Source organism: Dermacentor albipictus, chromosome 4 (genome assembly GCF_038994185.2).
Source record: "Dermacentor albipictus isolate Rhodes 1998 colony chromosome 4, USDA_Dalb.pri_finalv2, whole genome shotgun sequence".
NCBI classification, from domain to species: domain Eukaryota; kingdom Metazoa; phylum Arthropoda; class Arachnida; order Ixodida; family Ixodidae; genus Dermacentor; species Dermacentor albipictus.
The window spans coordinates 118,612,934-118,628,308 of NC_091824.1; the positions used below are offsets into that span (position 1 = coordinate 118,612,934).

Here is a 15,375-nt window from a genome sequence, read left to right on the forward strand (position 1 = left end):
GGTCCGGTAGGGGGGTGGGGGGTCGTTATCCTGCTCCTCGCGCCACAGCTGTCTCGCTACTGGCTAGGCAGCTATTATCGTTAGCTATTAAGCTATTAGCGTTAAAGTAACGCTAATAAATATTATTTTGGGATGTATCCGTAAATTACCGTTTTTAAAACATCGAAAAAGGCCCATTCTAACCGCCGGAACAGGCTCGGGCCAAAAAAGGCGCAACAAACGACAGACGGAGGAGGGGACGTCACCTTCAAGTTCCCGCACCAGCTAGCCGTGTGGTCATAAATTTTGATGGCGGGCTGTCTGCTCGGGCCTACCTAATATATATTCCTTTATCAGAAGAGATGGTCTGCATTGTATTCTAAGTGATCCAAGGACGCTAAGCAAGTTTCGAGAGCGTTTGTTTACCCAACCTAAACGGCACAAATACTATGTGATACCTCGAAATTCGTGACGTCACGCTGGCGCACCGGTGTCGCGGTTACGGCGGGAATTTGTCTTAAGAAAAAAAGAATTGCCATGTTCATTTTCTTAGCTAGAAATCGACCTCTTACCGCGAAATTAACGAAAAGAGTCTTGAAGAAGATCAAAAATAAATGAACACTCGAAACAGTCTGAACAGACCCGCGGGGGAAAGGGAGATTTCGGCTCTCGGCCTCGAAGGTATTCGGCCTCCTCCCTCCTACCGAGCCCGATACTTGGGAGTCGGGGCGTCATGACGACGAAAGAGTTCTCCGACGGCTTTCCTCCGCCGCCCGTGCAGGGCCACCGCCGGCACCTCGCGCGGCGAGGGTCGACCGTATGGAGGGGTGGGCGGGCGCGAACGAGGACAGCCGCGGATGGCGCTGTGGCAGCCGCGTCGCGGTGGTGCTGCGTGTACCTGTTGGACCTGGCCGCCGCGCCGCTGCCTCCCGCGAGAGGGAGCGAGGGGTCTCTCGCGTCGCTCGTGCTCGTGCACCCCGGGACCATGTGAATGTGCTGTACCTGCGGTACAAAACGAATGTCAAAGGAGAACAGTTTTTGTGGAGGCTTTGTTGAAAGATTTGGTGATGGCGAGATAGAAGAACCACATGAAGAGCCGACCTGGAACACTGTAGACATCAGCGGCACGCCGGCGCATTTTCAGATGGAGATTAGGCTCAGCGGGGGAGTGCCGTCCCTCGTAGTTCATCGTAGTCGTCCCCGCGCTACCCCCCAACTCCATTGGTTGTCGCCGCCGCCATGCTCGCGTCTCTGTTTTCCCTTTTCGCGTCGCAGCCGTCGCGCGTGTTGTGCGCGAACGGTCTGAGAGGAGAGGCTCGTTTCTCTCGTCATCCCTCCCCTCCCCCTTGCCGCCGCGGCACACTGTCTTGGGAGGGTGCGCCTTGTTTATCTCGTCCCTGGCTCACGCACACCGATGGAGCTTCCGCTGTTGTGCTGCTCCTCCTCATTTTATCGTGCGATTGTGCGCAGACAACTCTCGTTCATGGACTCCGGCGGTAGGTGTGATAGTCGTCTCTTATTGTGTCACTCGGTAGAAGAACGGAGGAGTGATAGCTATGAGAGTGCGAGGCCTGTGTTTCAGAAATTTGTGTAATTCTGTACCGTCTCGCCCAAGAAGAGTTAATGAGCTAGAACAAGACTCCTTAGACAGGGTCCACAAACCCGGTCCCTTGTTTGTGATGCCTGCACAGACATTTAACCTTTTCTTCTACACAAACGGAAGACCAGTGTCTACAAATGTAGCAGCTGTGTTCGTATAACGAATCACCTCGAAAGTCTGTTACGAACGTCGGCTGATGTATAGTTTGCCTTTGGTGTTCCTATTGAGTTGCATGCCGGAGAGCTGCTGCAATGTTGGAGCCACTGCAGACGCCGATGGCGCTGTGTATACTGTTTCCTTTAGGTAGTCTAATTGTATACGTTTGCTTCCAAGTGTAACTCATCATGCTCAAGGACCTGAAAGTTCCGAAGATATTTCGATGTCGCTAAGCGTATTCTACGTCGTAAGGTAAGCGCTATGAATCCAATCACGGGGCTAGAAGAGAAACTTGGGCGAGATGGTGATTCATGTTTCGGAAATTCACAGCGCAAAACAGACAAGGCAAACAAAACAAACTGCGCCAATGTCGTGTTTTTCTTTTCCTTCTTTGTTGTCTGTTCCGCGCTGTTAATTTCCGAAATATGAATCACGGGGCGATAACTTTTTTTCTTCTTTTTTTTCCCCGTTAGTCTTCTGTAGGGCGGGGTTAAAAGAAAACGAAAATGCCGTTATGCGAGAGTCTACAATCTCGGAGGCTATGTAGAAACAAAGGGAATTCCGCGATGCAATACGCCGATACGAGTGATAGCGTGAGACCCATATATAGGGTGCAAAATGCGCCGGATAAAATACGCCCACTGGAGCATGTGCACCAGCTGCGTCAGGCTGACTTCTGTGCCCTCGTTTTATGTAGATAGGCGCAGGCTCTTTGGTTCCACTTCGTTGTGTAACGACGATGATGTGTTGCGCGTTTCCTCGTGTTCATTCGTATACGACTCGTCTGCAGCTTTCGCTTTTAGTTGAGGCTTTTCATCTTTGTGGCACTCGACGCCACCGCTAAACTAGCTCACTTATGCCCGTATATATAGTACGTTTTGGCAAGAGAAACCGTGGATGCCACTCACGCGAGTGAGCAGTCCGCGCGCTCGACTGTTACGAGTGGCTGTGTGTTCGTGCTCGCATGCCCGTTGTGAGCATTGTGCGGCGTGGCGCGATACCGGCCTCGAGCAGCAGCGACAGTTGCCGCAACGTAGTACGTATAATTGAGCCAGGCTGCGCGCTGCCACGGAACCGGAGAAGTAGGCCACGAGCGCGTTGCACGGAGCACGTGTCCTCCGCCCCGTTGTCGGCGCGGGAGTCGGGTGGAGGTGGGGTCGCGGCACTTTTCCTGCGAGGACAGCGGTCGAGACAACGTGCGCACGCAACGCTGGAAACGAGACGCGGCGCGCGCGAGAGGGTTCTCGTTTTTTTCGTCGTCGTCGTCGTTACCGCAGCGGTCGCCATAGAGCTATAGGCCACCACCAGACGAGAGGATAGGCGGAACGAGTTACAAGCGGATATATGTGTCTCGGACTTGCTGTCCGTGTTGGATATGTTGCAGCACAGAACAAACGGGGGAAAAAAACGCGTTTACCCGGAGGGCGGGCGGCCTGATTGTTCAAGCCAGCTCGTGTGAGCTGGACAAAGAATGTAGAGGGAGGAGGGGGTGATATAGTTTGCGGTTATGGCTTTGGCTACAAAGCCTACTGTGACAGTATGACGTCCTGATAGCTTCGTGCTAGACACACGCACTGATGACTATGGCTACGACGGTAGCCTGAAGTTCTAACTTCGTGCTGCAGTCGAGTGGGTGATAATTTTCCCGTTCATGAAACTTCCTCCAGCATGCGGTGTTGCGCAGAACTGATATGTCATAGGTGAAAAGAGCTCATAGGTGAAAAAGCTTATATGCTTTTTCGTGCGCGTTGGCGCAAATTGGCGCTGTCTTTCCAACTGCACGACACTTCAGAGCAATCGATTTGAAACAGAACTGACACTTGCGAGCGTGTGTTTGCTCTGACGCCACTTTCTTTACCGTTTCTGGACAGCAGTTGGTTCGCAGGCAGGCCTGTAGAGTCGTAAAGCTCCTCAGCGTTGATAATAAGGTGAAGAGTTTGTGACGTGGACACGCCGTATACGCGCTCCGTGGGACAGTTCCCTGCCACCCCTAGCTGGCCGTCCTGTTGCGTGGCTACGCGAAGCCGGTATTGATCAGGGAAAGATGAGGGATCGATGAGGGCCAGCCGCAGGCTTCTTGCCATGCTACGCCTTACCGGTCGGCCGGGACGCTCTCGCTCGCCGTGACAGAAGGGGGCAGTCACGTCAACACCTCCTATGTTGGTCACGTGCGCTCTAGGTTCCTATCGCGTGCGCCTGGGAGTGTATGGACTTAAGGTCCCTATGTAAACCTTATGTGGACGAGCCTGCGCAGCATGACGTCACAAAGGCGCGATGGCGGTGTGATGGCGCTGCCGCCTTTTTCGGGTCACTGGCGTTCGTTTCATGAAAGACAAAATTAGCGCTCAGTTTCATGTAAACGAAGGGCGGGCTGCGACGCGTAGTGCAGGACTCCTGGTAATTGTGTCAGACGTGTAGGAAATGATAGCGGAAGAATGCGCCAAGTTCCCGCTTTAAGTGACGTTGAAAACTTTGCCTCAAGTATCCGACCTTTTGATGAAATTCATGCCAACGGTTTTTGTCGTAACTGACAGAACCCAAATCCTCAGAAGTCGATTCGCCGTGCGGGCCGATCTCGGATATCGGTACATCGGGCACGTTAACTAATTTGGCTAGAGCCTCGGGCTCATATGCTGGAGGACCTTGATTCAAATCCCACCATCGGACACGTATAGTTCTTTTATTAAAAAGGTCCCACACGAGGCGAGACAGGAACCTATATACCTACCGCTAAGTGTCTGGTAAGAAGCAACAATGCCGCCTACTAGCCACTTTGCTTAGGGAAGAAAAGAAAATAAATTCCGGTGTTTTACGTGCCAGAACCACGATCTGATTGCGCCACAGATTAATTTTGACCGCATGGGGCTTTTTAATGTGCACCTAAATACACGAGGTTTTTTTGCATTTCGCCCCCATCTAAATGTGGCCGCCGCGGCCGGGATCGCACCCGCGACCTGGAGCTTGGCAGCACGACGCCGTAGCTACTAAAATTCCGCGGCGGGTACTTTGCATAGTTGTGTAACCACTCAACAAACGCCTACACGACACCCGTCGGCACCTTTTGCAGGCGCACATCCCCGCTCAACGGATGAAGCGCGCGAGCTTCGCCCGGCGCGCGCGCGTTATCGGACGGGATTGAACCGCACGCGCTCGCGTGGTCGCGGAAAAGGCCAACGTAGCGAGTACAAAAGCAAGAGTGGAGTCAAAGTGGGAAAGAGCGTAAAGCGAAACAACTTCGATCTCTGGCGGCCGCGGCGGAGCCCCGACGCGCCGCCATCCGCGGATGCGCGCGCGATGGGTTTGCGCCTGGTGTGGTCGCGGCGATCGAGGCAGGCACGCCAGGGGGGGGGGGGGGGGGGGGGGGGGGGCGACGCTTAGGAGTCCCTCCTCCGGCGCGAGTGACGGCAACGACGACGCTGCCTGCTTGCTGCCCCGGGGCGGCGTAATCGCGGTGTCGTGCGTATTGATCGCCGCCCACGCTCGCACGCCGAGCGGCCTTTCCAGTTTCTCCCGTGGGGAAGATGATGGGGGTCGTCGCCGTTCGCGCGGGCGGGCGCGCGTGCGAGAGAGAGAGACAGCTTGGGAGCGAAAATGAGTGCGCTGGAGAGCGAGCGGGACGCTGCATGCATCGACCACGCGAAGGGTCGTTGTCGATTTCGGTGCTGCGGAGCCGCGATAGCACATCATTCGCAGAACCAGCCGTCCGATCGAGTCTCTGTTGGAAGGCCGACAATGCAAATATTCACTGATTACGACGAAGGCGCCAAATAAAACGACGGCCGAAGGAAGGCGACACGGGACAACCACGTAGGCGCTACGTGTTTCCAGTGTCGTCTTCCTTCGTCCGTCGTTTTGTTTTGCGCTTTCGTCGCAATCATGTATAACCAACTCGCCCACCAGCACGTGCGCAGTAAATATTCACTCGAAGGAATTTTCTGCTGCGAATGAAGGACTGAGCCGATCGGGAAGGTCTCCTAGCTCTCGGCTTCGAAGCACCTGTTCACCATGTGCCAAACTGCATGACCAATCTTACATGCATAAAAAAGTTTGCGTTACATTTCATCATACTAAAGTGTACTGTTTGTTCTTCCTCATTGGAAACAAGGCTGCAGAGCCACTTTTTAATCACCATGACTTGGATACGGACAGACACAGATGCGAATGTTTTAGATATGGCATAACTGATGCAGTGGAGCCATATTTTTAGCAATTCATATCATTTCCCAATCTTTTTGCCATTCGTGATTGGCTCTGCATTGCTGAGTGACGACGTCGCAACATAACTGGCATTGGTCACTCAGCATGACACGAGACAATAACAGAAAATGAACCGGAACATTATAGAACACTGGTACTCATCAACTTATCGAGGCAGTCACTTGAGGCAAGTAACAGGGGCACCTGGAGCATTTTAGCTTAGCACATTTGAGGGAAATGTGCAGATATTCAGGTATAAAAGGACAAGCACACTGAAAACTGGGTGTGCCTGGTATTCCCTTCACTACAACATGGTAGGTGACCGAAGGAAACTGGCCATGGGCGCCTGAAGTCAAGTAGGCCGGGTAGTGACAAGGTGCAGCATTGCAAAATTTGACAATTTATTTGCGTCATGAAAGTCAAAACCCAGTGAAAACACTTTGCCCGTGGGACACTTTGAAGAGAAATAGGACATCCGCTGGACGTCTACCCCTACGATGCGTGCCCCTTGTGCGGCGACACGGTAACACTCGCACACATGCTCTAGGAGTGTAGAAATGCTCCGCCCGGCTTTACCTCGGACAAGGGGGAGAGGACCCTATGGAGCCTGCTATTCCAAGACCAGCAATGGGCCGTCCAGCAGGCTCGCACAGCAACTGCCGTTCGCGCAGCGGCTACCAAGTACTCCCTGTCGGTCTCTGCGTGGGAGACGCCTACTGCGCACTGACGTGCGTCCCGCATGACCTTTCATAAAGTTTTTCCAGTACAATCCTCTGGTCGTTCAAATTTGGATATCTTACCACGGATGTCCCAGGGACATTGTCATGGACCTGTTTCAGATATCCTACCATCCCAAACAAGCCTTTTTTGACATACACACATGAGTATCTGTCCTCCAATCGAGCCTTCGTCTTTGAGTTTTCTCGTAACAGAATTATGTTTTCTCACATGTTTGAATTGCAATCCAGAGATACCATGTCTGCAGCTCGTGCCTACATCGTAGCTTACAAATTTTCTGGCGCAGTTTGAAAACTTCAATCAGTTCAATCAGCCACTGGCACTTGGCGGAAGGCCTAGAAGGATGATGATTGAGTGTCCTGCACTTCCACACATGTGCATGTATGTGTAACGTACACATGTGCACAAAATGTATCTTCTTGATGTGGGGGCGCTCTGCATGTTGCATCTATCACGCAGCGTGTGCTGCTACCATAATAGGCATTGTGGCGAAGACAGTGGAAAAGGCCCTGGCATATGTTTGTAAAATGTATGCAGCATATCCCCATAATGTCCCCTGCAGACATGCAAGGGAGGTCTGCAGGACATGGAAAGTGTGGTCAAACGGTCATGTGAGGGAAGCATTGGTAAAAACCTCTTTGTCACTGATTTCTCTGTGAATGTTTCCTTCAGGGCAGTGGTCTAGTTCGCCTTTGCAACACCTGCCAAATTGACCATTGCTAAGCCACCACAATGGAGTGTGCGTGTGTGTATATATATGTATATATGTAGATGGCACACAACTCGGTAAACTTTTTTGGCCGTGGCACGGCTTTTACCAGAGTATTCCCTTTTCAACATACCTTTTCTTTAGACAACAGGATTAATAAAATTTTGTGTGTGTGTGTGTGTGTGTGCGCGCATACATTGGCCCCATATAGATTGGTTGATTGTTGCCATTAATTTTTTAGTCTGTGAAATGCAGTTTGCAAGAGTTGCTCTTCACTGCTGATGTTCATGGCAGGCATTTTTCTGTGCAGGGCAGCCATGCTGTCAGCATGCCAGTAGGCAGCCGGCGCACAGCTGGCGAAGGCCGCCAGTGGGCTGAGCCTGCAGCAGCAGCTGTGACGACGCATGAAGCTCGCAAGGCACATCGGGCTAATCTGGCCACAGTGGCAAGGTGCCGTGCAACCCCTGGCATGCGTGGATCATCGGAGAACAGAGGAAACAATGTGAGCATAAAGCCAGAGGGACATGTATAGCATATTCTTTTATAGTTAGAACAAATAAAAAAAAATTGTGTGTCAGCTAGTGCAGACATTACTTACATGACAAATCACCATGACCAGGTGGCTAATTAAGAATATTAACTAATGAACTTTTTATTTATTGACTTTAGGGTAGATACTGCAATAGTGAAATTAAAGAAAACAGTATCCGTGGAGGCAGGCTTGCTTAGAGGAAGTCTGAAGATTAGCATCACTTTTGAGAAATCCGGCTTTAAAGGGGCCCTGAACCACCCGTCGGGCTATAGTCCGCGGGTAGCACACGCTGCTGTGAACATCTCAGCCAAGTTTTGCTGTCGTATGCGGTGCATGGAGATCACAAAACGGAGCACAAAGTCACCTTTCTCTCAAATGCTCTCTCTTCAAATAGAAGCCTACTACTCCTCGCTCTCTTCTGGCCGCTTTATTTTGTAATAAAGGCGATTCTAATACACGGCTGCTATTGGTAGCTGCGGTCGACTGCAGAGCGTAGATACCGCGACCGCCGCGGAGTGCCGCCACGAGTCCACTGGCTAAGCACACTGCAGCTCGCTGAGGGCAATCACGTTTGGCTTACGTTTAGCGCGTTACAGGCACCAAAATCAGAAGTTGTGGCGTCTACGTTAACATCCAAAAGGAAATTTGAACTGCATGCCACAATGGCATATAGAAGGGAGAGTGTTGTGGGCATGCCCCACTTTGCCGTAGCCTTCAAAGTGCAAGGCACTGAAGAAGGAACGAGCGGACAGTGGAGGCCATGTTTGATTGCCAATAGATTTGCTTCTGTTGAACGCATTGAAGTACTTTTGCAGGCAAAGTATTTCAGAAATAGCCTATTTTTACTTCAAATGCCTTTCTGCGCTTCAATAAAAATTGTTCAGGGCTCTTTTAATCTCTTAACAGTTTTGGACAAGCCGCTCTCACCAGTCCAAACAATTGTATGAGTGTGGCTCGTCCCTGTGGTGTTATCCCTTGAACATTTTAAATGAGAGACGCTCATCTGCGGCTTCATTGGTGTTTCCATTGGCAGACGGCAGCATGCCCAGTGATTTCTTTCTTGTACATCTTGAGTGCGCTTTTCATGTGGCAACTGGCATTTTCAATATGGCGTCTGACAGGCAATATGTGTATCACTGGCCCGTCTTGTGAAAAAAGAGAAATTTCTTCGTCATCTTCTTCTTGCGGCAATGATGGTTCAGGCATCGAGGTATGCATAGTTTCAGGAAGTGAAGACTAATGTGATTATGACTGAGGTCAGCAACTCTTCGGAGAAAAGAGACGAATAGAAAAGCTCACAGGACGACATCGCAAGCACATGTCCGTGGACTAAAATTTATCTGAACAGCATTCCGACGAAGCCTCCTCTGTTTCCTTTTTTTCTGTACCCAGTAAGAAGTTTATTGTAAGCTTGCCAACTGAATTGTTTGAATAAATTGAGTATTTTTTAGAGGAAGAGCTGGTACTAACGATAATCGATGAAACCAATTGGGAAGTGACTCTGTGTGATCCTTTGTTTTGAGCTGTACCGCTGCCAAATTTCCCTTTGTTAAATAACACACTGTTAACATGCGCAGCTAATGTGACAAAGACAAAAGAATTTCTTTGCATATTCCTTCCATAAATTTGTTGATTACTAGCAGGTTGTTGGTGCATTTATACTATGCAAAATAAACTTCTGTAACCTACTTTTATTTCTCCTATGAATTGGTTATCTTTTTCTGCCTCAAAAACTTGCTTTTTATAACAATGTTATTCACACTCTGCAATAAATAAAATATAAGCATTCTAGGTAAGAAATTTATTGATAAAATGCAATGACTAAGGGGTTAAAGTGCACTGTGACATGCATTGTTGTTCAAGTTAACAGTTTACTAAAAGCATGCATCAAGCAGCTTGAGATGATCTTAACTGTAACACCAATGCACTTTTTAGCAGTTTTGGGGGACAGGTATCTTGAAAAGTTGCCCTGGACAGGATTTCTCTTATGCAGCTGTGGCTTCACTACTGCACCACTTTAATTTTGCACTTGCAACATCCATGCTAAAGACAATAATGAAAGAGTTAATTAGTAAACCTTTTCAATTAGCCACCTGGACATTGTGGTTTGTTGCGCAAGTAATTCAGCCGATGGGCCAAAATGTGCTACTATGAGCTCCACGTCATAATTTTTAAAAATTTGTTCGCAGTTAAAAAAAAACCATGTCAAGCATTCTTACTACTGTCATTCTTGAGTCTTTTATGCACAGAATGTTCTTCCGGCAAGAAATTTGTTTGCTGTCGATTAAACTGTGAGTACAGACTGAGGAAACAGTGTTGAGCAGGAGTTCCAGGAGAAAGCTGAGGGTGATAGTCGGCTTGTTGTTAAGCAAATTGTACTAAGACGCAGACCGACATATGCAGGTGTCTGTGAAGTAGAAGTATCTTCATTACATTGTCAATGTTCTAACATACTCAAGTTTTCATCATGTATTTTGAATGTGCCTTACAAGTGTGATTCTGTTTGTCATTGAGTGTGTTTGTTGACTATTATGTTTGTGTTATTAGTTTTCCAAGACCATTTTCAAAAGCCAGTCATGCTGTCGCTTCTGTCAAGGATTAGCTTATTAAGTAGGCGAGGTGGTTGCCAGTGTAATGTCAATTCTGGGGCATGCTAACTTTATTATTATTTTCTTTCGTCATGTAGGGTTCATACATGGCCATGAGAAAGCTGGACAAGCCACGGTTTGCCAGTCCACTAAGAAAGAAAAACTCAATGGTGAGAGCATGCTGTTTGTTGCATATTCAAAAATATTGGAAAGATACAGTAACTGTGAACATTTACTACATTCATGGCCAACTTTACCGTAGCTGTGAAGAGAGGGAGGAAGAGAGGGCGTAGAAAGGCAATGGGGTTAATGGTTCTGGTTGGCTACCCTGCACAGGTATAGGGGGAATAGAAAGAGAGAGCAGGAACACGAACATCAGGGGTTAGGAGCTTCCTTGCCTCTCATATTGGTAAATAGTGCATATTTGTAAATAGTTCCATGCAATTTTCGGTTCAGTTTTGCTACCTACAGCACTACCACAACTTAACAAAAAAAAAACCTTGCAGCAAAATGACATTTTGCCTGTCTTGGCTGTAATATGCAAGATGAATCAGCAAACAAGAAACAATTCTATTAGATAATTTTCTTTCACTTTCAGATGTTGTGAGGCAAGGAACACCTGATGTGTTAGAATTCCCATTTGTTTTGATTTGTTGTTTACATGTCAACATGTCCCTCCTAGGGTTGTGGACTCTTTATGGCATGATAAGGAGGAACACTAGTAAGTTAAATTATGTGGATGTTACTACACTTCTAGAATCGCTTATAGGCCACCCATATTGTCAGTGGAGGCTTTGTAAGCCATAACAGACGCAGAAACTTGGGGAATGCTTAAGCTTCGCCGTTAAGAGTGGAATGCAATAGCATTCAAAGATACCCGACTGCTTCTCACGCTTCCCGGAAACTTCAGTTTATGTAGCCATAATGTTTACCAAAAAACGCTGGCAGCGAACGCTATGCACAAAGGTGAGCTTTCTGTTAGAAATTAGGCCTCTTGTGTGGGCTGTGGAGGCGCGGAGACGAGCGCCGTCTGGATCGTGGTGCCAGGAACCGGGCGGGCCACTCTATGAATGGAAGGCACACTGGAAAAGGGGTTTGTGTTTAACTTTCCACGTAGCAGAATTATGTTTTCTCCTATATTCAAATTAGAATATCACGCTATGTCTGTAGGTTGTGTGTAAGTCATACTTTATGAATTTTCTGACACACTTTACTTTGAGAAATTCAATTAGTTCAGTAACGTAATTGCTTTACTCGAAGGCCTGCATGGTTGGCCCGGAGAAGTTTCTATAACGCAGCTATTGCTGCCTTAACATTGGATCTTGTACTGTCCTGTGACTGGCACAGCATGGCCTTAGTCGCTTTTGCGCCATTAAACTCGAATTAATTAAATTAAATCTGAAGCAGGCAAAGTCGACAACAGCAAAATCATTGCAAGAATAAATTGTGCCCCAGTGGAGTTTTCGCTCTTTACTCTCCAAGACACCGATTTCACTTGCGTTTGTGAAAAACTAAGTAAGCTTGTCGCAAAAGGTAAATCCCATTAAAAAAAGAAGTGCTGCCGCCCGCAACCCCCCCCCAACCCTGCTGCAATATCTTCAGGTTGGCAAGTATGCATGGATGTGAATGAAGGAAAGCTGTCAACATTTTTCAGTGCACAAAGAAAAACAAACTATTAGACAGGTTTAGCTTGACGTTTACTGTCCGTTTAGCCCAGACCAGTATATGCACCATGGTGTGGTATACAACGCTCATGCCAGCAACAAAATACAGAATGTTGCCTTGGCTCCAACAGAGCCAATTTAGGCATACCATGATGGTGTGTCCACTTTGCTTTGTCGCTTTTGCATGAAAACACACTTGCACATCTCTTGGAGATCCGACGGCACGGTGGTAGCAACGCCAATATTGATGGTGCGGATGCTCTGTGCGAGCATCTGTATAATTTATAAAATAATTATAAAGCATTTCAAAGTGAGCAAGCGCTCGACCTTCTCACATTTGTGGACTTTTAGTGCACATAAATTGTCCTGTGTGCATGAAAAGAATGTAAAAATCCATGATGCTTGTCAGACGTCACTGATAGACTGGTTTTGGTGCAAGGTCACAAAACAACAGTTCAGCCTTCTTTTTCCCTGGTAATAATGAACATTTTTCAACTAAGGAACGCAGATAAAAATGCTTTGAAACAACAATGTGCCATGAAAGATTTGGTGTTTCACTCATTGTCCCTTTAAAGGGGCCCTAAAACCCTTTTATAACTAATCATAGAATAGCCTCACTATTAAAGTATGTTGTCCCACGAATCTCATGGCGCAAACATTTTTTGAATCCTTCAACTATAACAAATTATTGCACCAACAGCTAGCTTTCTCTGTCTTTTCATCTCTGCTAGCATGCTGGAAGCTACACAGCAGAGAAATCAAAAAGGCAAAGCCCCGGCGAGAAGTTTAGTGCCGCGGTGGCAAAAGGGCTCATTACGGCACCTCATGATAGCCACGGTAGACTACGCTACGCAACACACTGCCTGCCTGACTACGCTACGCTGCCATTTTGCAACACTGTGCAGCTTTGTACAGTGTAAAGATGAAATTACTTTTCTGTCTTTTTGAGATTGCAAACATTGATATTTTTCATTTATTTAACTCAAAATTAGCAATTATGTATTACTGAGAATGTTCTTGCAATCGCGAAATCAGCCAGTAGTGTTGGTCGGTCAACAGGTTTCGATTAGGTTTCGATTAGCTTTCGATGTTGACATTGTGGATGCAAGGGCAAGCACCTTTTCGCTGCTTTTGACTGAACATTGTAAATTCCCTGCTGCATGCAGTGTAATATTTGGCTCACATGTTCACAGGAGCCTCATTAACAAATTGGCAACGTTTTCTTGCTGTGTTCAAGAAGTATTTCAGGGCCCCTTTAATGCACTCTCAAAAACTAGTTGTTTTACAGCTCAGACTGTGTAAGTAAGTGGTAAGGAAAATACTTGCATCGTCAAGCTATTCTGAGCATTGAAGCAAGTGGAACAAATGCTACCATCTTCCCTGGCACCATTGGTCTGGCACACACACACTATGTTCATAGTGTGTGTGTATGTGTGTATTGACCTTGCCAGTGCCACCAGTCTTGTGTCTGCATGTGCAACAAAATCTCGTGTGACAGGGACGTAATATTGCTACTATGACAGATAGAGGTACTGTGAATGGTTTGGTCTACAACAGAAATATAACCACGACAAAAACAAAGCTGCCTTTATGTTTATGAAAACGCAACAGTAAACAAAGACAAATATGCAACCAAGCTGTAAGGTATACAAGAAGAAAATCTGGTTGTTTGATAATTGTTATTGTGTAAAAAAAAATGGTAAAAGGCTGGACAAATATATTTGGCCATCCTGACTGGGTCAAGTAGGGAGCCTTACTGAAAAGTCGGGACTGTCCTGATAAATTTGGGACGAATGGCAACCTTAGATAGTACGCAAGCACTTTTGAATTCATATCTCCATTGACATGTGACCAGTAATCCAACCCATGACCTTTAGCTAGAACACCACTGAGGCACGTCCAAGCACATACGTAAATAGTAGTATGCATTCCTCACAAAAGCAAAACTGAATTCTTAGTTACCTGAAAAGCAAGAATGCATTTGAGACTGTCCAGCAGTGTCTTTTCTTGTGTGCTTTCTTTTCTTTTTTCTTTTTTCTCCTTGTAACTTGGGCTCCTTTGCCACAAGAAGTTGTCTGCGAGTGTAATGGAAAGAGAAAGCACGTACAACTGGCACTTCAACTTGTCCTGAGACATTTGGATGCTTTGGTTGAACTTCAAGGACCTGCGCTCATGTGTGCTTCTGGAGATGCGCTATTCGTGTTAATGGGCAACCAGCATTTTGATTGGTGCTCGGCAAGCAGCGGTGTCATTATAGGGGTGTTGATGCAGTATGCAGTACAACATACTTTAGCATTTAGCATGCGGCAAGCTGTGTAGGTTTGTTCTATGGGGAAAGTACATTGCATGTAATTTCCATGTTTCTCTGTTTCTCTGTACAGTAGCCCGATTCTTTAATAATGTCAGCGCTCTGCAATGGGACATACACAGTCACAGTGAATGGAGCATCCTAGCATACTACACTGTAACATGTGCGCTTTAATGCCACCACGTCTGCCCCACCACAAGGTGCTGGTATCATTAAAGAATTGGGGGGCTGTACATGAAAAGGTGTCATGTGCTTGGTTATGCCTGTAGAACTTGCCTGTGTGCTGACCTTTGCCACTTTGTTGTTTGCAGACGAATGAAGAAAAAATACTGTTAAAACGGCCGAGGGACTCTGGCAGCTTTGGTGGCTGCGACAATGACACCAGCCTCATCACCAGCGGCCGGTGCATACAGCAGGCTCGGCAGAAGCCAGGGCGCCAGTGTTGCAAAAAGGCTCGCATCTTTGTCACAGGTGCATCTTGTGTGACTTTTCATCTTTCTTTTCTTCACATGTTCATTTTGTTGTGGTAATTAATTGGGATTATGACAACAATGACCACCGTACAGACCAGGATGTTAAGAATGTGTACTAAAGCAACTGACAATCTAAATCCTCAAATGAGCTGGCTCTGTTATAGATATCCTTCAGCTTACAGTTTTAATTCAGAAGCATTGGTCGTTAGTTCTAAAAGACATAGTTGAGATCAATCACTTTGTCGATGTTGTCAAGCATAGTGGCAGCAAAGTGATGTTGCCAAGGGCCTTTATTTCGCCCTTCCTGGCTTACCCATCCTCTTCTAGTAAGATCGGCTCATTTAGTATTCTGGAAGCTACTTACTGATCTAGCTTAACTTCCTCCATAGTGTCTCTATAACACTACTGTTAGTGAAGCCTCGTAGATTATC

The 15,375-nt window shown here is 47.2% G+C and overlaps 1 protein-coding gene across 1 annotated transcript in view; it reads left to right on the forward strand.

Moving 5' to 3' along the window:
• LOC135916008 (CTD small phosphatase-like protein 2) overlaps positions 1–15,375 on the forward strand; it is a 45,276-nt gene that overhangs the window by 11,211 nt on the left and 18,690 nt on the right. Inside the window, exons 2-4 of the mRNA XM_065449207.1 lie at positions 7,690–7,881; positions 10,598–10,669; positions 14,783–14,942. Of these exons, the coding sequence (XP_065305279.1) occupies positions 7,708–7,881; positions 10,598–10,669; positions 14,783–14,942 (406 nt within the window). The 5' untranslated portion in view covers positions 7,690–7,707. The remainder of the gene's footprint in view (positions 1–7,689; positions 7,882–10,597; positions 10,670–14,782; positions 14,943–15,375) is intronic.